Here is a 27910-nt window from a genome sequence, read left to right as displayed (position 1 = left end):
CAAGAACTTTACAGGAATAACTTTTTTTAGTAAATTTAATTACCTATCGAATGGTACCAGAGTTTTCAAGATTGGATCAATATTTACTGAGATATTGCAGCCTTAGTGATAGGTGACCACTGAGAGTTTGTTGCAGTGCAAACCAAGGCATGCTAATAGAGTAACGTCAATGATGCAACAATCACAATTTGCATTGAATGTTAATAGTAAGCGATTTCAGGTCATTTCAAACAATAAAATAACGTTACATAACCCTCTAAAGGTGGGTCACCAACCACTAAAGCTGCCATATCTCAGTTAAATATTGGTCTAATCTTTAAAAATATGGTACCAATCGATAGGAAATTAAATTTACTAAAACAGTTATTCTTGTAATGTTTTTGTAAAACCATCGGTTTCTGAGTTATTTAGAAACAAAATTTTAAATGGCCGCCATTTTGTTTTAAAAATTTGAAAAATTATAATAATTTTTTGTTACTTTGACCAGTTGTTATAAATGATTGTGCAAAGTTTCAATTTTGTATGTTCAATCATTATTTAGAAAAAAAAATAAGTGAAAAAAGCAAAATGGCCGCTGTGTGAGTAACTGAAGACTTCCGGACAATTCAAATATGATATTTAGATATGTTTCTACCCAGGAACAATGCCCTAGAATATTGGTAGAGAGTTCGTAAACACCCTGTAGATGGCCATGGGAGTAAGTAAGTATTCAATTGAAGGATTGACGAGGATCAATAATTTTCTTAATCACTCATGATGATTGGAGAATCATCTTAGTGATTGAATCAAATTGAATTTCTATTCTCAATAATTACATCATAAATATACAAATACATAGAACTATTTGCGTTCAAAAGCAAGATATGAGACTAAAAACTAATACTGGATAGAGGATCAATATTTCAATTCCAAAAAATAAAACACAAAATATTCAGAGAAGTGCGTTTATTTTATCAACGTAGAAAATTAGTGATCGAAAGCACAGCACACCTTTTCTATAAATATGGAAACACTCAACATCGACTTCAATATTCAAGTTACAAACAATAAAGCCTTAAATACATTATATGCTTCTACAATAACCATATATTCAACAATACCAATAGAATAATATTGTTTCAAATTCAACATTTTGTTACAAAATAATAGATTATGGTTTTTTTAACCGTTTTTGATTGTTTGTTAATCATTTAATTCTTTTTAGAAGTATTTCTGAATCTGAATAATTTGAAATGTGATTGTTTAGATTGTAAATTGGAGTATAACTCAAAAATGTGAAAGTGGCATAACCTGGATTGGACTGTTGTATAAATTAGAATTGGAACCGTTTTGGGCTTCAGCCTGTGGTACTTTTCTAGAAATTGTATGATTCTGAATAAATGAATAAAATTGACCAGTTTTTATCGAATTCTTAGAGTACAGACACGGTAATTGAGGAATTTCATCCTGAGTCAAAACCCTTATTTTCCAACCCTTAGTAAAATGAACAAGATTTGAGAATGTGATACACAATACGGTAAGCGAAATATTTGTAAAATGATCAGTAGTTAAGAATGTGACACACAATAAGTGAAACATTTGTAAAATGATCAATATTTGAGAATGTGACACACAAAAAGTGAAATATTGTTGTAGAATGATCAATATTTGAGAATGTGACACACAAAAAGTGAAATATTGTTGTAGAATGATCAATATTTGAGAATGTGACACACAGAAAGTGAAATATTGTTGTAGAACTATCAATATTTGAGAATGTGACACACAAAAAGTGAAATATTGTTGTAGAACTATCAATATTTGAGAATGTGACACACAAAAAGTGAAATATTGTTGTAAAATGATCAATACTTGAGAATGAGATACAGGTAACTTATACAATAAATGTATTAATGTTAGTCAAGTCCAAAACAGCATAGCATGTTGAATCTTAACCCTAGCAAGTGAAAATCACACGAGGGGTTGCGCTGGGTGGATTAAACCTGTTGCAGTAATATGTGAGAGTACAATAAAATCTGATTATAATGAATATCTAACTATTAGAAACAAAACATCATCTGTTCCTAATTAGTAGTCTTATCAGAATACGATAAAATTCAAGATTTTATTGCAACTATTTCCAAAATATAATGGATTGAACAATAGTTTAAAAAGTGACTTTTTTGAATAAGATGTGTTAGTTTGTAATAGTGCTGAAGAGTCTGGGTACTACCTCCGTAAACAAAGCAGTATGGCACTATGGCTTTGTTTAAGAAGGTAGTGGTCTGGTCAGGTCAAGCAGTTGATTGCCCTGATACTTGGACCTGATTAGGCCACTTATGGAAACATCTCCACACAATTGGACTCAGAAATGAAAGTCAGATGTGTAGGCTTTGTAATCAGTCTGAAGAGACTGTCAAGCATATCATACTTGATTTCGTAAGACTTGGGGCTAGAAGAAGGGCTCTGTTTGGCTGCAAGCAACCAGGTGAGGAATGGGATGTAAGTATAGGGGAAAAACTCCTGGAACTTGTAAAGGACAAAGGAATTGGTTTGCCTAACTAACATACTTGGGACACACAATAAGCTTCGGTTGACGTGTGAGGTTCTTTGAACCTTTGGATCTTCAAATCCGTCCCTTCAAAAACATAAACAATAGTGCATAGATCTGCAGATTTGATATAATAGATAGATGTTAATCAAAATAATTATGTTTGTTGGTGTAAAGCTATTCAACTCACTTCCCGAACAATTTAGAAGTTTGGGAGATCACATTTTCAAGAATAAGCTCAAACGTTTTCTAATTAGAAATCCCCTCTATACATCATCATCATCTTAAGGTGCGTACAGACTTTCGCTCTGCTCCGCAATCGAACGTCACTCGAGCAGATCGATTGATGATCGACCGGGGAGCAAGAGTGGAACGCGAGAAGAGCTAACATCTCCCGTAACGTTCATGATCGGAGCGATTGCGGAGCGAAGGCTGAGCGTGCGCGGAGCATGTTGGAGGCGCGTATATCTGTACGCACCTTTATGTGCAAGGATTAGGCTATTGCCTGTTCCGACTTACAAACAGCTTATACAGTAGTTAGAGTTGTAAATTTAATCACTGACAAACTTACAGACAGCCTAGCTATACATTCAATAAGTTTTATGAGTTGGCCTGGACTGTTTGAAATTGATTACATATTAGTGTTGTAACTAGACTCAGACGAAACATCGACTGCCAGATAAGAACTGGCAATCGATGTTTAGTCTGAGTTAGAGAGTTCTAAAGAGTTATAAATCTAATCACTGACAAACTTAAAAATAGCCTCTATACATTCAATGAGAGTTTTATGAGTTGGCCTGGACTGTTTAAAATTGATTACCTATTAGTGTTGTAACTAGACTTAGACTAGACAATCCATCTTTTGACTACCGAACTGTCAGGACTAGTGAAGACTAATTAATTATTAGTTAATAATTATTATTTCTATTATTATTTTATATTAAATTATTGAATTGTGTCAATATTACTGTCAAATATTGTATCATTCTATTAAATTTTAATGTAATAACAAAAATACACTACTTCATTTGACATTCGCTTCATCAAGATCTTAGTTGATCAAGAATCATGTGATTAAATTTTGATGCAATTTGTGACGAATGTAATGCTTCTGGATGACCTCAGAAGTAGCTACAATAAAACATTATTCTATTCTATTGATATATTTTTTTTCCATCAAAAAGACATATTTACAAAATAATAGTGTAACAATAGTAAATAAAGAATATACTCCCTGCGTGGATGACTTGTCCGTGTGCAGGGAGGAGTCCAACTAAATCAGACAGTTTAAATACACTGGTTTGAATTAAGTGAATTATGATACTTAAACATTGTTTGGAATTGAAAGTAAAATATAAAAAAAATATGTGATTGCAGTATAAACATACAAATAATAATAATAATTTTCAGCTCAACGGCGCTTAAGGGTTTCACTGGGCAGTTATAACTTTATTATTTTAATATTGTGTGGGGGAAAAAATAATTATATGGATGATTATGTGAAATAATATGCTGGCATTTTCAAAGGAAATATTCATCTATAAGGCGAATTTAGGAGTGCCTCCGAAGCCTCTGCCCCAATGTAGAAATTTGAAACAGGCCTGTATTTGTGAGAATTAAAGATTTCTTTCATCTACAGGCCTGTATTTGTGAGAATTAAAGATTTCTTTCATCTCCTAAAACACAAATTTTTTTCATTTTTTTTTTATATTTCACATTGCTTACATAACTCAATGAATGTTCAACTGTATTGGAAAGGTGCTAGGAACTTTAGGACCTGTACTTTTCGGGACCAATACATTTTGGGTCTAAAGGTTCCGACACAAGAGAGAATGGGTCTCCACCAAGGTAGAATCAGGTGTCTCCAACAAGTTGTTGGACATTTTTCTTCAATACAAAGGCTTTGAACTCATAGAATCAGCGAGTCAGTTGCAGGCCTATTGAACTGTATAAATTCAATATACTTTCAATTATCTCCTTAAAATGTATGAATTCATGGCTACCCTACTTATTTTTATTCATAAAATAGAATTGTAGTACACTTTTTTGAAATTAATAAATTAAAAATACAAATTATAACAACTAGTCTCAGTGATCCACACCATCTTCAGGTTTTAAAAAATAAATTTTAATTCAATTCAAATTAAATACTTTCAATTATATTCATTCAATATACTTATATCTATTTATTCAGAATTTGAAGTTGAATTATTATTTCTGCTACTTGATCAGGAAAATATGAATTTCTGGTTTTCATTAGATCAAGAAACTTGGATCTAATAACATGTTGGAAAAGAGGCCTTCTAAAGATGTCTGTAATGAGAATAGATTGTTTATTTCCTCAGTACACAGACCTATTTCTAAAAATGAATCTATGAATGGTTCTCATTCAGTGACAGAAGCGTGTGAATCTGTCGAAAGGGCCGACTATTGTTTGCTAATCATCTTGCAGTTAGAGACCACAGACTTGGTTCCAAAATTCCTCTTTTTCCTAGTTGGTCCCAAAATTCCTGATCCCAAAGTTCCGGTCACCGTTGGGGAGAGTAAGATTATGTGAAACATGTACAAGTATAACTATCTTTATTATTTGTAAAATAACATCATAGTACGGTACCCTTTTTGAGATGTTATTTTACAAATAAGAAATTAAGAGCCCTAAATATATACATTTTAAGAAGAATATTGAATATTTTATATAAATTTTATACTGGGTCGCGCTAGGTGTATTCGATCATGTTTGCACTAAATTCTCAATTTGTTTTATTTCTACTTTTTTCATAAGTATTTGAAATCTTTTCATTTTTTTCATTTTTGAATTAGGTGGTATTTTTGTTTGTATTAGTTATTATTGCATAAGTTCATATTATTTTTCTTTTTTTCATTTGTATCTGTACAATTTTTATTGTCAAGGAGACATATTTGGGGAAACTCGTTGTCTCCATTGTGAATAATAAATAAATAAATAAAAAGTGAATGAAACATATAACTTACTTTTTGAACTTAGTGTATGAATCGAAATTCGGGAAGGAACAGTTTTGGGCTTTACCTGTTGGTCCTTCCCCAATCATTTCAATGAATTGTGTTTTGTGTATCAGTGAATGAATAAATAAATAGATAAATAAATAACTTGTCAAGACGCGTCTGTACCAATGACTGAGGCAACGGAAATGAGACGTCAACTAGTGGCGTAGTACAGTATATAGTGAAGGATTCCATTTGAAAGTACTATTTATTTATTTATTAGGTTAGGTTAGGTTAGTATGATAAACTCTTCATGAGTGCAGAGAAATGACTAGTACAATATATAGTGGATGATTCAATTTGAAAGTACTATTTATTTATTTATTAGGTTAGGTTACCTAGTATGATAAACTCTTCATGAGTGCATAGAAATGACCTTGATCAGTTATATATATGACTGTATGCAAAAGACCAGACGCGACCCCTCCCGGGTCAATTTTTTCCAATTTTATTTTTAATTGCATCATTATTATTGTTATCATTAATCATGCAATTGTTCGCTTTTTATGATAAATTTCCATACTTCTTCATAATTGAGCATTTATTTATTTTGTCTACTAATTACTTCTAGAAATGTGAATATTGAAAAAGTACTGTTTACTGTAAACAAAGACGGATTTAGAAAAGTGTACTTGGAAAACCTGAAAGTAGGCTAATAGGTATAATGTCATGGATATTGATAAGATTAATTTCAATATGGCCTACATGTATTAATATAACATAAATATTCAATAATATAAAATATAAAGGTTGAGCAAGAATTATGGAAACTGCTTAATATTTCTGTTACAAGGATAATTGAGAGATTCATTGGGTATCCTATTGGAATTTAAAAATATATTTTTTGTGGGCTCAAAATTTTGGTCTGGCATCTTGGATCCGCCAATTTCAGCTAATTCAAGTCAGCATATAGCTCGAATTTAGCTGGATAACTCAATATCGTGAATAGCCCTCATATATTAAAAATACTCTGTATATGTTTAAAATGAGTATTTAAATGATGCTATGCTTTGGAATATTATGTAATAGCAAATGAAGAATTCGAAATCAATTTTGAAAAAATATCTGAGAAGGAACTGGTTAATTTTCAATTTTGTTTTAGGACCTTCCTTATCTTAAGAAACTTAGCAATAAGTAGAAAAGTAAGCCTAACTCCGACTTCAGTAATTATTAATTGATCGTTATTTCTTCGATTGCAAATATTTATTTCAAACTCATAGAATACAACAAAAACATATTAAATCGTAATAAATTGATGAAATCCACCACCAAAAAAAAAAATTAAGTCGAGAAGAAATTGTTGATTAAAAAAATAATACATTAGCAATTAACGTGTTGCAATTAAAGCAATTATGAATTATTCATACTGTGAGTTGATGATATACACAATATGTGAAAATACTATCAATTATAAAAACATAAGTTTTAATAAGTAGTGAATATTTCGGAATTTTTCTCTCTCCTCTTTTTTATTATTATTAATAGCTCAAGATAAAATACGTTTACAAAAAGGGAATAATCATCCCATATCATAAAATTTCTTCAATTCTACAATTTTTTTTTGTCATAATTTTCCATTTCTCAAAATCGGCAACTGAAGTATTATTATTAAATTAGAATTCAAAGTCCAATATTGTATATAATAATTCAATAATTCAGTTGTATATGATAATTCATTTTAAAAGTCCACTGTATAATAATTCAGTGACTTTTAGTGTAACCTTTCAGCAAATGCAATTCTGAACCTTCCAAAAATTCCATAATTTCAAGCAAATAATTCCGAAATATTGTACAGATTCTTCCGAATTACATACTATATAATTGCCAACGCAATTCACAATTATTATTACATTGGCAATTCACAATTATTATTACATGATTTATAACAATGTGTAATTTTAAATATCACATTACAAATATTGTTTAAAGACAGGCAACAATCATTTATTAGTTGCCTAATTTGTTCATTTTCAATCAAAATTCGCCTTCATTTACGCTTTCTCTTACTCTTATTTCAATATTAGATAAAGCACAGAGAAAAATACATCTATATCCTAAAACTAGTATTAGATATTATAATATAAAAGAGTGGATGCGGCTTGCAAAATATTTTTCGATCAAAAATCAATCATAAATAAAACAAATAAGTAGTAATTGACCGTATTTTTTTTATTTATTATTGAGAAATACCTAAAATAATACATAACTAAATTACAAAAATTGGTGATGGGAGCGTGCACAAGTAACATGCAAAATCGCCTCAAAACTGAGCTAGTCAAACTTCTATTCAAATGTATCCTTCAATTCTTCTCTTGGAATGTTTCATGATAATTCCACTAAAATCCAAATTAATTGCTATCAATTTCGTTTCATAACAGGTATTCGTTATTATGGTTTAGAACCCTCCTTAAGCTGTAGATCTACTCATCTCTTATAATATATCTTTATCTGATCCGGTTGTGTGTTAATTGGAAGGATATTATTTTATATCCTTATCTAAGAGTTGACAATTTTCATTTGTAGAAACGGGAGTGCGTCATCCACTAAAGGTGGCTCTTGATAAAGGTCCTATACATTGTGTAAGTGACCACGGCTTGTTCATCAAGTCGTTTTTCATTAGCTGTTTTCATTAGTTATTGTTTTCATTTGATGTTCTCTTCTGTGATAAAACATTTATATCAATTTATTCAAAAATGTGTTTCAATATACGGTAACTAATTTAAAACTGCAGACCTCTTTAGTGAGTGACATACACCCGTGGAAACACCGCTGATTTATGTAATAATAAATAAATAGATTTTATTGTCGTAGACCAATATATGTAATTGACAAAGTCATAGTAATACAATTACAAAATAACAGAGTCAAAGCAATAGTTTAAAGTCACAAAGTAGAATAAATTACATCAAGTAGAATCGAAAAACTCTGTCAAACAATAGAAAGGTCTTAAAACCAGCCACTCAAAAAGTAATTTTTTAACAAATAACAATATTCTCACAACATTTGATATCCAATGGCAACTTATTGTACATTCTCAAGCCTATGCTGTCATAGTGTTTCATGCTTATGACAAGACGTTGATATGGAATATCAATGAGGTCTTTTTTCCTGGTGTTATAAGCATGAATATTAAAAATTTGATATTTTATTCAAGCTATAGAGATTCTTTCTAGTGTGCATGATTACTTGAAATATATAGAGATTTATGACAGTCAATATTTTTGTTTTTTTGAAAAGAGGAGATGTAGTTATATTACATTATTAAACCATCGAAATTCTAAATTCATTCAATTTTCATTCTGATAAATAATTCTTCATACTTTGCAGAATTCGTTTCCAAAAAAAAAATCCTTTTTGTTCATAGTTCTATTCCAACTCATTTTCTGTATTTTGTACTGTTACTTCTATTTCTGTTAATATTGTGTAATTGTATGCATGAATTTGTACAAATCTATTTTAATTTGAAATGAGCTTTTGATTGCGCGTAGAAAGCGCTTTCCTTTACCCACACACAAAAAAGCCGACATGGGCATCATTCACAATGAAAAATCATGAATGAGATATTGCATTTATTCACGTGCTAGTGAATATAAACTGATCATTTAACGATCTAAGCTCTTATCGAAAATTCTTCTATCTGTTCTCCCTGTTGTCAATATTTGCAGTAGTAGAACTATTCAGGGTATTTGATACCAGATAGCAAATAATATTTCTTTCCTTGTTTATACTTATCAATTAATTAATTATCTTGCCTTTTGCAAACCTGTTTTACAAACCATCTTCTATGGTTTTATTTCCTTCCCATCATTATTTATCTACTTTTCTCAAACATGAATCTTCATTCTTTTACTCATTCACACTCATTATTCTTCTTTCAGTGTAGGAGTTTGAGCGATGGGATGTGATCAAACAACCAAACTTGAGGCGGGATTCGAACCCACGACCAGACCTACACCTTAGTTAGATAGTCTGATAGTTTTTTAGATAATCTGAAAAATGGGATCACTTATTTCACTCACATCTATCGAATTCAAAAATACACGATTCAATTGTTTGGCAAGTTCCACATTATGATTTCACATTAGGATCTGATTTCACATGCCAATAATACGATCGCGGAGTTCCTTTCTATCGGAACTGGTATCTCGTTATTTCAATAAATTTGTGTCAACTTTTATTCAAGACCTTTTTAGTATTGTGAAGAATTTGAATCAAGACATTGAATCCTGAATTTGATATTTTCTACTCTTATTCTAGAAAGAGAATTGAAAATTTCTTTTCGATATGCATAAATTCCATATTTTATGAAAGTTTTTTCATCTCCTTGCGAGGTGATGTAAAATTGGTGTTGTACCGTTGAAAGTTGAATAAAATCCATATTTTAATAAGGTTTTTTCATCTCCTTGCAAGGTGATTTGAATCAATAACATTTCTTGAAATTCGAGCCACTAATTTTCGTGAATGGAGGAACATAAAACTCAACCCCACTCTATTCTCTAATATTGTATTCAATGTTTTGTTTGTACTTTGTTTTTTGGTTGTTTTTCTAATGTTATTTTTCCATGTAAAATTGGTGTTGTACCGTTGAAAGTTGAATAAATTCCATATTTTAATAAGGTTTTTTATCTCCTTGCAAGGTGATTTACATCAATAACATTTCTTGAAATCCGAGCCTCTAATTTTTGTGAATGGAGTAGCATAAACCCCAAACCCACTCTATTATCTAATATTGTATTCAATGCATTTCGTTTTTTGCTTGTTTTTCTATGTAAAATTGGTGTTGTACCGTTGAAAGAGGAATAAATAAATCATAATATAGCTGCGAGATGTCCTCTTATTCTGAACTTAAAGTTCTTAAACATCAATATTTTGCGTTTGGTTATTTTTCTATTGTTATTTTTCTATATAAAATTAGTGTTGTACCGTTGAAAGTTGAATAAACTCCATATTTTAATAAGATTTTCTTCATCTCCTTGCAAGGTGATTTAAATCAATTACATTTCTTCAAACTGTCAGCATTGGTTGAATGGGAGAAATTGATGCTATGCATAAAAATTACTGCTCACATTCAAATTGAATGTCACTTTGCCCTACAAACAGTGACCAATACAGAAATAATTTCACCTCATTTAGCAAACCATCAAACTTACAAATCTTCTAGCTCACTTTTAAAATATTTCACCAATATTTGCAAGCTTCTGCAAGCTAGCATCACCAATTTTGCAAGCGCATCCACCATTACAAAATAAAATAAAAATGATGGACAATAAGAATAAAATATCAAACAATTGAAACATGAGTTACAAAATTGAAAGCAGCTGGTGACGGCAACGCAAACTTGCTCAATTGAGTTGCAAACTTTAGTTGCGAACTTGAGTTGCAAACTTGAGTCACAAACTTGAGTTGCTCACTTGAGTCACAAATTTGAGTTGCTCACTTGAGTCACAAACTTGAGTTGCTCACTTGAGTCACAAACTTGAGTTGCTCACTTGAGTCACAAACTTGAGTTGCTCACTTGAATCGCAAACTTGAGTTGCTCACTTGAGTCACAAATTTGAGTTGCTCACTTGAGTCACAAACTTGAGTTGCTCACTTGAGTCACAAACTTGAGTTGCTCACTTGAGTCGCAAACTTGAGTTGCTCACTTGAGTCACAAACTTGAGTTGCTCACTTGAGTCACAACTTGAGTTGCTCACTTGAGTCACAACTTGAGTTGCTCACTTGAGTCACAAATTTGAGTTGCTCACTTGAGTTGCTCACTTGAGTCACAACTTGAGTTGCTCACTTGAGTCACAAATTTGAGTTGCTCACTTGAGTCACAAACTTGAGTTGCTCACTTGAGTCACAAATTTGAGTTGCTCACTTGAGTCACAAACTTGAGTTGCTCACTTGAGTCACAAACTTGAGTTGCTCACTTGAGTTGCTCACTTGAGTCACAAACTTGAGTTTCTCACTTGAGTCGTAAACTCATTGTTCATATGATTAAACCATATAATACCACCTTTGTATGTTGAAGAAGAGAAATTCAAAGCGTTGCTTTGCTATCACCAGGCTACTTCTTAAAATCTAATAGAAACCGCTACAATGTTTTTTATTTTTCAGGGTTAAGACGAACTGCTTTCTCTACCACCGAAACTCAAATTCGGGGTTTGTTTGCATCGAACAACCATTTTTTGTGAAAGAAAATGCTGTTTTCTTCATTATAGAAAACTAAGGTATCATACAGCTACGACAATAAGTAGTAATAAGTCATCAATAATATTTGACAGTGTTCAATATTGGAGTAGTTCCCAACAATGTGATATGTTTTGATATTTTTAAAACTCTCATTTCATCACAAATAGCCTACATCCTTAAATATGAGTAAGTTGATATTCGCAAGTATTTTCAAAAATTTACAAATCTCAATACACTACAAAATTTAATTTCAGTTATACTCAGGTATCCCAAAATATTTAGGGAGGCGATTACAATTCACTACAAAATTTCCGTTTCAAATTAAATACAAATACTATTCCAATTTGTAAGAAATTTAACTCTCAAGAGGACTTAGGGAAAATCAGCGGAATTTAAAACACTAACACATTGAGAGTAAGATTTTCCAAACATAATTTTCCATTTTCAGGTTTATTTGTAAGAAAAAATTTTGCTGTACAAAAAGAATTTCATGTGTTGATAAAACATTGTACTGCATTAGAATTTGACATACATTTAGCCTATTTATGTAATATTGTATTTTCTTTTTCTTTTTTCAATAACAATTTTCAATTTCTATAAATCAGCTTAGTAGGATGGCGCTAAATAAATCAATAATAAATAAGTATATAAATAAGTTTGCTTTAACTTGTCAAATAATTTTCTCAACATATTTCTGTCTGTAATGATAATAATTATAGCCTGGCTGGCTCAGCTATGGTGTGAGAGTTTTCAGGTCGCTACTGATTAATTTCAGGGCCACTGAACTGACCTGATGACTATTTTAGTCTGTAGTTAGTTAAATAATTTGTTCTCAACTGTGAGGGATTCTATCCACCTTGCTCAAGACTGTATTTTACATGTTTTATACAATTTATGATTTATGAAGAGTAATTATTTACATAATGGAGAACCAAATGATAATAAATTATAAATGAAACTGTAAGAGATAACATACACCTTGATTTAGACTGTATTTTACTTGCTTTATACTATTTATTACTTGTGGAGAGTGTAATTATTCACATAATAGAGAACAAACAATAATGAATTGTGGATGAAAATAAGAACAAGCAATCATGAATTATGTATGAAAAATAACATAGTCCTAAATAATTATCAAACATGATGACAACAGAAAACATACAAATAACGTAATTTAACAGTTCCTTAATTCGACTACCAATGTTCAACCAATTTTATTATTTTTTGAAATTTGTTATTTTTGTTCACATTTTTTGCGATTTTTTAAATTATGGGGTATTTTTTGGGCTACTGTTGTTCTACCTGAATTGTATCTATTATCTATGGATAGACAAATTAAATAAAATATTGCAGAAATCTGACTTTCAGCGTTTTGAACAAAAAAACATATTATTGTTGTTCAATAAATGTCTCTAATGGACGAAAACATGATTGATTACAGTTCAACATAATTTCAATCAACAATCGTTAGTCTTACATCGCATTTCATAATCAATCCAAAAAAATCGCTAAATTAAGTCCACTTAAGTGATCGCAATTTGGTTCAGTTTTATTTCAATTAAAAGGCAGGCCATCCTTCCACGTATAGCCTAACAAAAACGAAATAACGTAAAAAACATACAAAAACGTACGTTTTTGTACGTATATAAACGTAAAACAACGTATAGCCTAACGTTCCTCTTTAGTGCCCAGATAGCCTGTACAGATTAACTCTCTAGTAAACCGTGACGTAAATTACTGGCATTAGAAGAAAATCCTAAAACCAAAATACCTCAATTTGGATAGTATGAGTATTTCACACACAAAATACAAAATGGCGATAATTTTTGTATTATTTTTTTTTGCAACCCCACATGAGCTCTAGGCTTGTGCGTAAACCTAAATTAGTTATTGAGTATTATTATTAAAGACAATTCTTTATAAGTTTGTAAGCTCAACTGCAATTTTTGATTCTGATATTTTAGTTTATCGAATGTCTCTAATTAGTTATTGAGTATTATTATTAAAGACAATTCTTTATAAGTGTGTAAGGTCAACTGCGATTTTTTATTCTGATAGTTTAGTAGTTTAGTTTTTAGTTTATCGAATGTCTCTAATCAATGAAAACACTTTTTGATTGCAATTCAGTATATAGGCTATTTCAATTTTATTTAAAAGATGAGTTATTCTTCAATCAACCAGAGAAAACCTTACCGTGGCATGAATGACTAGCCTTAGAATAATATCCTCAACTAATAGACCTTAACATATTAAAGATATTCTAATAATAAATAAAATTGGTATAATGAATTCCGTTGAAATTCTTACAAAAATATGCAGCTGAATGTTGTATTTACCTGAAATACAATATAACAACTAGAATCAACACCTAGGTACACTATTCAAATGTTGAATAACAGGAAAAAAACATACAGCCGTATGTTACATTCTGTTGAAATACATCAATTTACAAACATTCCTCACAAAAATACCATTCGAATATCATAAATATCACATTGTTAGGGAGCTCCATAATAATACCTTAATTAAGTATGAATGTAGGTTGTCGTTATTTTGGCGATTTCTTCTTGGGAGGCTTGTCCACGATAAAATCTCCCAGTGAGAAGTAGTTTCTCGGCTTCGGTTCCTTGGGAACGAAGCTATAAGTTGATTCATCGGGAATGAAGCTCTCAATGAGGCGGCGAGCTACCGGTGTCTTGTCACTAGAAATCACAAAAATTCAACATATTAATAATGAATTTTATTTTTCCACCATAAAAATGTATAAAAATTGCTACATCAAATCTGGGTTGATATACAGCATGCACAATAATGATTTTGCACGTTATACCGAATTTATGAGATCAGGTTAGGTTAGGTTAAGTAAGTATAGGTTGAATGTTAGGCCGGTTATAGGTTTGTCAAACACGCTTGTACAAGCTTTGTACAATCTAAAATGTACAACATTGCAGATCGACATAATATGTTGGATTTTTCGATTAATTTCACCCAAAACATGTTGGGTACTTTAGAGTCACCAAATACGATGACCTACAATGCTTATACATCTAACCTGGTGTCCCTGAATTCGGTTCATTAAGATATATAATGAATGTACAATACAAACATGCCATTAAGCCAATACTGACTTGAAACCAATACTAAATTGAAAAAACAATGAATCCATTAAACGTTAAATATAAAATACTTCAATTTTCCATCAAATTGTCTTTTTTCTTTAGGGCTACACTTGAATAGAAATAAAACTAAAAATCTACGTACCCTTTTTTTAAATTAGTAAAAGTTTACTCACAACATATTTCGGCTATTTATTTTAAATCACTTGATAATGGCATCATAGCCGAAACATGTAGTGAGTGAGTAAATAATTTAAGAAGAGGGTACTTCGATTTCTATTTCTATTCAATTTCCTAGTATGTAAATAGTGTATCTAGGTGTGTAAAGATGTGTAAATAGTGTTACTTTGCGATTATTCACAGTCACCTAGCCTATGGTATAATTTTGTGGGGAAATAGTCCTTTGGCTGGTAAACTTTTCCTGCTACAGAAGAGAGCCATTAGAATATTAAACAATGAAGAGCCACGTAGTCATTGTAGACCATTGTTTATTGAGAATAAAATTCTGACTCTTCCTTCTATGTATGTCCTGGAATGTCTGTGTTATGTCAAAAAGAACCTGGATAAATTCAGCCTCAACTCTGATAGGCATACATACAATACAAGAGGGGCAAGTAATATAGGTGTCGAATGGTGCTCTTCCAGCGCATCATTGAGAAGTTTCAGGGCCCAATCTCTCAGATTTTATAATGCCCTTCCGTCATTGGTAAGAGACCTAGATGCCACCCAATATAAAGATAGAGTTAGGAAAGGCCTAATAAGAGGTGGACTTTACAAGGTACCTGAATTTTATAAAATTTCACAGTCTATGTAAATCTGTTACTGTTGTGTATGTTTAGGCTGTGTATACTTAGTTTGTGATCTTGTTTAATAGGTGGGTTTTAGATGTGATTGTGTTTTGGCTGTGTAGACTTTTGTATTGTTAATTATTTTGTATTATTTTGTATGCTTGTGACGATGACCAATGTTTGTTGTGAACCAGATGGTAATAAATATATTATTATTATTATCTTTTTTAGTAATATCTTTTTTAGATGTAAATTTACAAACAAGAATCGTTTGATCTCACTAGAATCGTGACTTATGAGACTTTCAAATTCATATAAAAATAAAAGAGATATATTCCCAATGAGCATTCTTTACAAGAATTTGAGTCGAACTCCAAAGTTCAACCCTTCAAACAAAGAAATTAAAGATAATGCGCCGTTTGCACAGTGCCAGTTTAAACGAAATTTCATTTGGAACCGGATTGAATCCATATCATTTGTTATAATGTGGTTTAATTTTAGTTTGAGCCACCAGCTTGAAAAAATCATTTATCAATAAAAGTTTTAAAATGATCCATACTAATAGATATTATAATCTGAAAGAGGAAAACTAAGCTTAGCTTGTACTATTTCTCTACCATTTTTTACTAGTATAGAAGTTCGAGAGGTTATGTGTATGTCACTCATTTCACAAGAAAAAAGGATATAGTAATTAGATATAAGTTACTATAATAAAGGAAAGAACTGGCTTACACACGTACGGGATAGAGGAATTATGTTTAACAATCATCACGTCTGAAATACTGGACTGATTAACTTGAAATTTTGCATATACATTCTTAATTAAACGGGGATGGTTACAAGCCTATTTTCAATTCTTCAAGATTTCATTACGTCAAGTTTTAAGATAAACCCTTGTGGAACACGGGTTACCAGCTAGTATAAAATAAAACTTTAGATGAACAGATGGAAATTACTGTGATATTGCAATTATTCAAATGCTAATCTATTATTATTATTATTATTATTATTATTATTATTATTATTATAATAAAGCATCACAAAGGCAGTGACTATTATAATAGCGTAAGAATAAGCAAGTGAGAAATAAGTGCTTCAGTATAAAAGTTGAAAGAAAAATAATAATGTTTTAAGTTATTTTTTGGCAGAGAACTTGATAATTATTGTGTAAATAATATTTGCTACGAGTCACAGGAACTTTGAAGTCGGTAAGCCTAGATTTCGAAAAAGTGAGGTTAGGAAAACAAAAACTTTAACCAACAATCTTAGAATTTAACTGTTATTCAGTGAAATATTATCAATAGATTAAATATGGATTGTTCAGTCTGCGATAAGGCTTTGCCGATTGATAACGATTGTGTGGCTTGTGGTAAGTGTCAATTGGAATATCACTTTCACTGTTCGGGGGTATCTAAGTCAACATGGAAGGCGAAAAGTGCCCAAAAAAAGCAGAATGGGAGTGTCCTCAATGTAGGGGTGCAGCAAGACCAAGGAAAAACAGTACTGAAGAAGAACTCACCGATGGGACACATTTGATGCTGAAACGCCTAGTGGAGAAGATGCTCAGTGACCATGAAGCAGTGATGGTGAAAAAAATGGAGGAAATGAAGAAGCTGTTCACCGGAATTGAAGAGAAAATTGGGGGGTTTTAGAAGAAATAAAAAACCTTAAAAAGAAGACAGAAATCTTAAAAAGCGATATTGATGACTTAAGAGTGGACTTGGAATGTGAGCGACAGTATGGAAGAAGCAGAAACATCATCATATCCAGTATTCCGTTTTCGAGGAATGAGGATCTGAAAGAGAAAATACTCACGCTTATGAAGAAGATGGATATTGAACTGAGAAGAGAAGACATAACTACTCATCGCCTGCCGTCGAAGAATGCAGAAAGCCCAACTATCCTACAGCTGAGCTCTCGATCAGTGAGGGATATGATAGTTAAAAAGGCCAGGGCGATTAGACCTACCACGTCCATGTTCAACGAGACCAAGACAGTCAAATCAATTTACTTCAATGACCATCTTACCCCCTATTTCAACAATCTATTCAAAAAAGTGAAGGAAATGAAAATCACAAAGAAATACAAATTTCTGTGGATGAATGGGGACAGAATAATGATTAAAAAGATGAGACAGCTAGAGCAATAAAAATAATAAGGTTTGAAGATTTAGAAAAAATAATATAAAGATAATTAAAAGTTCTCAAGGCCAGGATATTACATTTACAATTTAATTAGTAGCTCAATAAGGTAAGTTACTATCTTTTCTCCCTAATAAATCTACCAAACAGTAATATTATAGGTATAAATAAAAAATAACCATAAAACTTTCTAGAAATCAAAATTTTTCAATTAAATGAAGAAGATTTAAATAACGACAGGGATTTCAGAGTATTTCAAGACTTGGATCAGTCCAAAGAATTTTTGAAGAAGAACAAGACAGTGAATGAACTAAATATTTTATGCACCAATATTAGATCACTCAGAAAAAATTGGGATACATTGAGAGCAGAAACTAACAGTATAATCAATGAAATAGATATTCTTGTGCTTAGCGAAATTAATATTAATAGTGAAGAAACAAATTTGTATGGAATTCAGGGTTTTACAAGTCTATTTAAATGTAGGTCCGATGGGAGAGGGGGAGGTGGATTGGGAATTTTTTACAAAGCAGGTATTAAAGTTGAGAAAAATGAAATAGATTTTGTGTCTGCTGAATTAATATCTTTCAAGTTTTGTGATAGAAATACGACAATAATAATCATAGCTATTTATAGACCACCTAATCAAAATGTGAATTTATTTAATGAAGAATTAGAGAGGCTTTTAACATCAGAAAGAATGAGTCAAGAAAAAATATTATCATGGTAGGAGATATAAATATAGTTACCTGTCAGATATGTATGGTTCGAATAATTATATAAGTGTACTCTACTCTTATGGTTTATACAATACTATACAAAAGCCAACTAGAGAGGAAACATATGGTAACACAGTTGTATCATCATGCCTAGATCATGTTAATGTAAAGTTAGATCCTAACAACTCTTATATTTCATTTTTGATTGAAAGCAAAATTGCAGACCATTACTGGACAGGGATCAAATTGTTAGAAACATGTACAGATGGTACACACCAGACTATGGAAAATGAATATAAAAGTGTCATTTTAACGGGGAGAGTAAATGAATTGATTCAAACTGAAAATTGGTGGCCGATTCTAGACTTAAGAGAACATCAGATATTTATAATGATATAGTCATGAGGTTCGAAAATATATATGCTAAAAGTGTCATAAAGGTTAAACAAAAAACTAAGCAACTACATAATTCCTGGTTCAATGATAGAATTAAGCTGATGATAGAGAGAAAGAACTATTTATGGCAAATGGTTAAAAGAGATAAACATAATGTGGATTTGAGAAATCAGTTTAGAAACATACGAAATAAGTTAACAGACATGATTCGTAATGAGAAAAGGAAATACTATTATAGGGCTTTCAATGATAACTCCAACAATACTAAGAAAATTTGGGAAATCATCAATCATTTTATAAATAAGAAGAATAGGCCGTCTCTAAAGGAATCAATTAAGTTAAATTTCAATATCAATGAAGATCATCAAATTATGAACCTAACAGAGAAATTTAAAAACAGCTTTAAAGAAAAAATAGAAGAAATTACAACAGAAATGAACGGGCAACACTTTGATATAATACCACATTAAAAGAAGGTAACTATACAATAGGGGATAGGATGAGTATGAATTTTAAAAAAATGAAAGAACATCAACTTTATAGTATCATTAACAAACTAAACAATAGATCATCTGCAGGACCTGACAAAATTAGGCCAAAAGATATAATAAATAACATTTTCTATCTAAAGCTGATCCTGATGCATTTGATTAATAGGATAATTGAAACAGGAAAAATACCTCAGCGTCTAAAAATAACACATCTCAGACCAATTTTCAAGAATGGAACAAAGAAAAATGTAGGTTCTTATAGGCCAATAGGATCAATCTCAGTAATTATGAAAATTCTAGAACATTTCATCTGTATGCAATTGAATCAATACCTGATCAATCAGAACATAATGATGCTCAATATGGGTTTATTCCAAAAAAATCAACAATAGATTTATTAGAAAAACTAACAGAATTATATTTGAAGCTTTAAATGACAATAAATTTGTCATAACTGTTGAAACAGATTTGACAAAAGCATATGATTTGGTTAATTATAAAATTATGCTACAAAAAATCAATAGAATAGGTATTCGTGGAAAGCTATTCAACTTGTTTGAAAACTATTTTGAAAATAGAAAAATACATGTTAGTATAGGTGAATATATTAGTACCGATTATAATCAATCCTGTGGACTTATTCAGGGCAGCATTTTGTCTCCTGTTCTATTTAATCTGTATGTAAACGATCTAGCTAGTCTCAGTTTCAAAAGTAAGGTGCTGCAGTATGCAGATGACAACCTGCTATATATGACACACACTGATCTAATAATGGGCATAAGATACATGCAAGAGGATCTCAATTTGGCTAATAAATATTTTTTCAACAACGGTATCAAGATAAATTCACAGAAAACAAAGGTAATTATATTTAGAAATCCTAGAATTAACGTAGGTTTGTACAATTATAAATTAATTTGCCATAAAGCAGAATGTCTAAGATATAATAATTTGAGAACACATGCAGGTGTCAGCATTTGGAATTCAGTGAGAATATTAAGCATCTAGGAGTTGTTTTTGATGCAGACATGAAATTCAATTCACACAATAATAGGATGCTGCGAATTATGAAAGCTGCTTTATACAAATGCTCTAGAATTAGCCACTGTTTTCCAATAAATATTAAAAGAATTATCTATTTCTCTATGATTCAAAGTATAATATTCTATGGTATTACAATTCATAGTTTAGCACCAGTGTATTTGAGACAGCCGTTGTATGATGTAGTTAGAAGAGTAGCAAATACATTATTTAATGGAGTCGAGCTTGGAATATTGGGTATTATGACACCAGAATCTCTCGCAAAATACACTGATTTGTCCAGACATTATTTTGAAGATGAATTAAGGGAAATAAACGAAATAAGTTATGGTTTGAGAAATAGGCTATTTAGAGCACAGCGTTATAATAATAATTATGGTAAGAACCTATTAAAATACAGAATCCCTTACCTGTTGAACGATTTGCCACCAGAATTGAAAAATTTACAAAGAAATGAAATAAAAACTAAACTTAAGAATTATTTTATAGGAATTGTTTGAATGAAAAGATATGTTGAAGATTATTGTTAATATTCTAATAGGTTAGTTAGTAGATAGGTTAGTTTGCACATAGTAGACAATAATAAACTGCACTGTACAATGGGAAATGGAAAAGAAAAAACTATGGATGAATAAATAATAAGAATAATTTTAATATTGTAAACAAAAAGTGCTTTAGAAGCAGTTGAAAATGAGTGTATATTACAGTTTGTAGTATAATAAATGGTTTTTTGGAGGATAGGTTATGTTTTTGTATTCTATGACTGTGTGTGTATTGTAATACTGTTGATGTGCATGTTGGTTCAGCTAGTCAGCTGTTCAAAGCCACCTAAATGCAAGAGACAATAATGTCTGCAAGGTTGATCACCGATTTAGTAGAATATAGAGTGACTAATGTTGTGATTCAAGTGGTAGAAATTAGAACTTTAATATCAAATCCCAGATAGAAACTATAATAGACTTTCAATTTAGTTTATTGAACACTTTACAAAAATTTTCATTTGTAGTATTTATAGAATGTATACGGTAACTATTATGATGTAGTATGAAATTTGAATACTCCTCAATTAGCTGTAAGCTAGAGGAGCAAAAAACCACTGTATGTATATGATACTATGTAACTTTAAATGAAATAAATTGAAAATAAATTGAAATTGAAATTATTATTATTATTATTATTATTATTATTATTATTATTGACCGAACGAAGTGAGGTCTAAGATTCAAGTCGACGGTTTGGCATTTCTCTTAATGCTTAAATGTTGGAATGTTTAAATGTTTATATGTTGCGCATTTACGGCGAAACGCGGTAATAGATTTTCATGAAATTTGACAGGTATGTTCCTTTTTTAATTGCGCGTCGACGTATATACAAGGTTTTTGGAAATTTTGCATCTCAAGGATAATATAAAAGGAAAAAGGAGCCTCCTTCATATGCCAATATTGGAGTAGAAATCAGACTATAGAATAATTCATCATAAATCAGCTGACAAGTGATTACACAGATATGTGAAGAAGCCAGTCTATTGCTGTATTTCCATGTCTATAGTTTCAATCAGGTACTTGTGGATGAGAATACTGCGTAAGGCCTACTGTTCACAGAACTACTAGTTATTATTATTAAACAAAAATCGAAATTAAATGCTGTAATTCACCTCGAAGACTTCTGCTACTGCAAATATTGACAACAGGGTAAACAGCTGGATGGAAATTCGATGAGCACTACTATACAAGAATTATTTTCGATTCCCGGGCTGACAAATAATTTTTGTATAATAGCACTCATCGAATTTCCATCTAGCTGTTTACCCTTATTGTCAATATTGGCAGTAGCAGAAGTCTTCGAGGTGAATTACAGAATTTAATTGGGATTTTCGTTTAATAATAGTTATCCGTTAATTAGCATTTGAACAAATGCAACTTCCAATTTATTTCCATCTGTAGACTGGCTGGCCGCTTTGGTTTTGTATAAAATGAGCACTGCTATCCAGAGATTGTTGGTTTGGTGTAAGGGTAAGCATTTCTGACCGACAATTAATTTGGATTTTCGTTTAATAATAATAATTTTAGATGAAATTGAAAATAGAATAGAATGACTTGTTTGACACTGATTTGTTGACGGGGCGAAGTTTGAACAGTAATGTTTACTCTACCACTTAACCACAAAAATACAGAGATACCCCAGAATAATAATTGAATTGAATAATTGCCTTCATTAAAAGGGCAAAGTTAGGACTCTAAGTCCTCTCTGCCGCACAACCCTTAAAATACAGGTACAGATAAAGAATTGGAGACTACCAATATATTTATCAATGTACTCACCAGAGGAAACTAACTGGTGTAGGCTCCCTGGACGGGCTACTGCTGCCAGACGCTATTCCCATGTCACCCCAATTCTCCTGCTCCGCTCCCGCCGGAATCATGACCGCCTTACGTTCCGGGGCCAAATTCTTCAAAAACTGCAAAACGACGGCATTCCTGCACCGCGGGACAGGCTTCTCCACTTTCGGCTTGTCGTCCCAGCCGGGATCGGCCAACAATTCCGACGCAGATTTCTTCCGCGTGACCGGCATCGCGAAAGATTTCTGCGACAATTTCCGTTTTTCTTCCGCTTTCTTGATCAGTTCCGCGTATTCATTGTTTACAACAGAGGCCTCCGCTACGGGTTCACCTTCGTTTTCAGTTTCCCTCGCGTGTGGAGGTATGTAAACTCTGGGTTCATGAAGTGAACTTTTGTTTTCAGTTTTCCTAGGATTTGGAGGTTTGTAAACTCCGGTTTTCAGTGAACCTTCCAGTCGCCTAGCATGAGGGGGAACGTAAACTTCGGTTTTGACACGTCTTCTAACTCCCCCTTCATTCTCAACTGAACTACTATTAGAACTCTTCGAAGAAAGTCCATCATTTATTTCTCTGCTATCGACGTCGCTATTATATCTCGACCCAGTTCCCCAATTATTTGTACCTCCGCTGAAATTGTCATTGGAATTAGAGGGTTTCACCCAAGCTAAAGGTTCGTCCTCGGATGAAATAGTAGATGATTCCGTGTCTTGGAAGTAATAGTCCTCATTTTCACCATCCTTCTCCTTATAAGTGTCTAAAAAATACTGTTTCAGATCGCTGTTTGCGAAGGAATCGATTCCCGCCTGAAAAAGAACGGGTATTTTATTTATTTATTCATATTCAAAAATACAATCCAGGTAAAAACAACAGGCATTCGCCCAAAACTGCTCTAAACCTTAATTTGGAATACACTCCAGAGGTTATGTAAAAATGATAACTTAATTCACACACTATTTTGAGTCAAAAAAATGTATCTACTACAATTTTGAATTTATCAGATTAATCAATTTCAGAATAAAAATACAAACAAAAATCTTCCTTCACAATCACCAAAAATATTAAAAATGTCACTCAAATCCAAAATATTATACTCATATGAACATCAAAACATCTGTTACCAGAAATATATCTACTGATTAGCTGATTAGAAACAAAACAAAACAAAGAAGAAGAAGAAGAAGAAAAAAGCTAATCTCACTCTAGCATAAACAACTCCGGACAACATTTAAAACAAAAACGCTTTCTAAAGCTCCATGAAATGGAATTCAATTATGTCATTTGCCATTAATAATATTATTTTTGTTTTCTGAATGAAACTCACTGCTGGCGTGCAATCTTTTCTTCTACTATCAGTGCCATAATGAATAGATTTCAAACTATGCTATTGTCCATTCCGAGGCTGTTCTGGGTACTGCAAGTGGTTGGCTTTTTACATGGATAGGGTACTGGCCTATCGCACAACCCCCTGACTAGTAGGACCAGAATTTTGGGAATTCAATCTGCAGAAATGAGGTTTCTAAGGAGTGTATTTGGCTGCACTCGAGTTGATAGAATAAGAAACACTGATATAAGACAGGATTTATTGGTTGCTCCTCTACGTGAAAGAATTATTCAAAATAGACGCAACTGGTGCAGTCATTTGGATAGAATGCCACCTGGAAGAATTCCCGTTGTAGTCCAAAACTATAGACCTACAGGAAAAAGAGATGTAGGGAGACCAAGAAAGAGATGGGTACCGGAAGAGGTTCATTAATAAACCTAATCCCTGAAGTGAAGATGATGATGACTATGCTATTGTGAGAATTAGGGCCGTTTGCACACTGAATTCAATCAGTTGTTGACTTAAACTCAAAATGAATCACATTATAACAAATGATACTTGATATAGATTTAATCCAGTTTAAGATGAAATTTGGTTTGAACTGGCACTATGCAAACGGCACTTAATTGTATAAAGTTATCGATGGTTCAGTTGAAAACAGTCACGAGAAAAAGCTTGGAATTGCATAATCGGCCATAATGGAACCGAGCTTTTTCTAGTGACTGAACCATCTACAGCTATGTGATTTGTGATATTTTCTTGGCTAATTAATCAAATTTGAATTTGCTTCCCGTTTATACGGTTTCTCAACAAGTATCGGTTGAATTACCTCAGACATTTGTCGCTTCAAATTTTCGTCCCTCCTCTTCTGCTTATTATAATATCCAGCCTCTTCAGTGGCCTCCTCCAAATATCTTCCCCGTCCCCGTGGAGCACGAGGTCGTCCATTCTGAAAAAAAACAATTTCAATTGAAAATTAAATAAAACTTCAAATTTTCGATTCATAATACAAACGAGATCGTCAACTCTGGAGAACTATAATTTCAATAAGAAATGAATAAAATGTCAATAAAACTCAACATTTTCTATTCATAATAGAAACGAAATCGTCGATTCTTGAAAACTACAATTTCAACTAGAATGAAATTCCAATAATGGAATATTGAAATTCCATTTACATGGAATGTCAATAAACACGTTATATTATTTTGACTCAGTGTTAGCGCTGATGAGCTATTGATTAAATACGTTCAGAATCATACCCCATTGCGATGGAAATCACTTCAGCCAACTCCTCTGAATATGATTCATGAGTTAAAAATCGAATCCTGGTGGTTCGGAACCCATCTAAAGTTACTGAAAGTTCACTCATCTCTCATAACTCACATTTGGTAGAGAGTTATTGGAAAGGATGTACTGTGAATTCTTTCCAAAGAATGGACATTGATATATGAATAGAATACGTTAATCTACCAATAAATACAATTTAATGTACATTAGATGTCGTCAAGAATAAAATCCTATAAGACTACTGAGCCAATTCATACACATATTATTATGTTCAAAGCTCCGGCAATTTATGTAGTTACAGAACAATATTGCTTTAAAGTAATTTATGAATTACATTTTTTTAAATAGCAAGTACAATAATTATCATTTCAGTTTATATTATGTAAATTCATCTAAAACTCTGCTGTATTGTAAGTAATTGCATATAAGTACATAAGCCAGTAACTTATATATTGTAATCTGCGTAGATAATAATAATAAATTTATTGATTCTTCTTCACTTTGACAACAATTGAAAAAAAACAAAAAAAATTGTATACATCATAAAAATATAAAAAGAATCAAATGACCCACAAGACTTTTGTCTGATCGTGAGCCTAAGGAAAATACAAACAAGAAATTACAAAAACTATAGAAACTATAGTAAGATTAAATATGTTAACAAAAGAGAGAAAAGAAACCACTAGAGTGTCGACAGATCAAAGAAACTAATACTAAGTAAATAAAGCAATCAATCAATATATTATCATCCGCCTCATCACCCACGCACAAGCCTAGAGCTCATGTGAGCATCACCCTCAAAGAAACCAAGGAAATGTTTTTAACAAAAATGGCACAATCTGAATAAACTATACTGCACACTGGAAGATTTTACAATTCAGGATTTTTCGGTTTTGTTGCGAAGGTAACTAGATCACCTCTATCTATATTGAGGTCCACGTTATAATGGCGATTGTATTGGTATCCTTGTCTATCATTCAACAAAGCGGATAGCGCTATCACTTTCTCGCTATGCTCTTTTCCAGATCGTCTTTAAACAATGTAGAATTAATAATTAATTAACAAAATATTTCATCTTAACCCTAAAGAGACACACTTACTTTATGCTCACACAGTAGACACACTGGGGTGTTGAACACCCCAATTTAATTTTGCATGTTTCTTTGAAAAATATAGAGAAAAAAGTACTTAGCCATACTTCATCATTTCTTAATAATTTGTTCCAAGTGCATACAGAAATCGAAAGTAAACCACTGCTTATCAATATTTATACTAATTTTAGAAGTACGTATATGTTCCGCCTGAGTGTTGCAGCTCCTAATCTGATTTGAGAGAATCATTGCCAACAACTTCATCAAAAACTCATTTCTCTTCATTTTATTGTTTTGAACCTCAAGTTGTAGAAAATCATAGCATTTATTTCAATCTGATCCATCATCCCATACCACATTCGTAGTGGTCAATACAAGTAAATCATTGTGAAAAAGTATTTGATAAAAGTCCTATGTAAGAGACACTCTGGGGTGTTAGACACCCCAAACGAAGAACAAGATGAGCTGGTGACCTTTTAGAATGCTATTACTGACTGGAAGTGGTGGAGAGCAGTTGACAATGCTTCAAACCTAATTCAGACTGGGCAAAAATTCCCATCTGTTTGATATTGTCAACTGCAGAACAGAAAAGAAATCCCCGGGGTGTGAAACACCCCAGTGTGTCTCTTTAGGGTTAATTATGAAAATTCATTATGAAATTATTGAGAAATATAAATTTCTTGCTTGATAGAATATAATTGATTATTTTGAACGAGAATGGACAGTTATTATGACATCAATAAACCTGTAATACCGTCTATAGAAGGCATTAACAGGGGATCGGCAACGTTGTTCTCCCATCTTTCTCCACTGCCATTATAACGTGGACCTCACAATAGGTTCAAGACGTTTTCATTCAAGAGTGCACAGTAGCAGTCACCCAAAGCAGTCGGTACATTCAATCCAGAAATATAAATGTAGAAACACTCAAATCATTCATTATTGGAAGGATACGAAGTTGATGTTGTCAATACCACTATACAGGGTGTTTACGAATACTCTAGGCCATTGTTCCTGGGTAGAAAACATATTTAAATTGTCTGGAAATCCTCAGTTACTCACAGAGGGGCCATTTTGCTTTTTTCACTTATCATTTTTCTCTGAATAATGGTTGAACATACAAAATCTAAACTTTGCACAATCATTTATAACAACTAGACAAAGCTACAAAAATATTATGATCATTTTTCAAATTCATAAAAAGAAATGACGGCCATTTTAAATTTTGTTTCTTAAATAACTCGGAAACCATTGGTTTCACAAAAAATTACAAGAATTACTTTTTTTAGTAAATTTAATTGCCTATGGATTGGTACCAGATTTTTCAAGATTGGACCAATATCAACTAAGATATGGCAGCTTTAGTGGTTTGTGACCCACTTTTAGAGGGTTATGTAACGTTATTTTACCGTTTGAAATGACCTAAAATCGCTTACTATTTGCGGC

General features: G+C 31.9%; 1 protein-coding gene across 2 annotated transcripts in view; it reads right to left on the bottom strand.

Moving 5' to 3' along the window:
* Nucleotides 1-11672: 11672 nt before the first annotated feature.
* The window catches only part of LOC120352731, a 48409-nt gene continuing 32171 nt past the window's right edge, over nucleotides 11673-27910 (bottom strand). For both annotated transcript variants that reach the window (XM_039434680.1, XM_039434681.1), the window contains 3 exons: nucleotides 24913-25032; nucleotides 22745-23565; nucleotides 11673-14433 (listed from right to left, as the gene is read on the bottom strand). In XM_039434680.1, coding sequence (XP_039290614.1) covers nucleotides 14280-14433; nucleotides 22745-23565; nucleotides 24913-25032 — 1095 coding nt within the window. In that variant the 3' untranslated portion in view covers nucleotides 11673-14279. The remainder of the gene's footprint in view (nucleotides 14434-22744; nucleotides 23566-24912; nucleotides 25033-27910) is intronic.

This window comes from Nilaparvata lugens, chromosome 8 (genome assembly GCF_014356525.2).
Source record: "Nilaparvata lugens isolate BPH chromosome 8, ASM1435652v1, whole genome shotgun sequence".
Lineage (NCBI taxonomy): Eukaryota > Metazoa > Arthropoda > Insecta > Hemiptera > Delphacidae > Nilaparvata > Nilaparvata lugens.
Note: the sequence above shows the minus strand (reverse complement) of the source record. Positions and strands in the feature narration are given on the sequence as shown.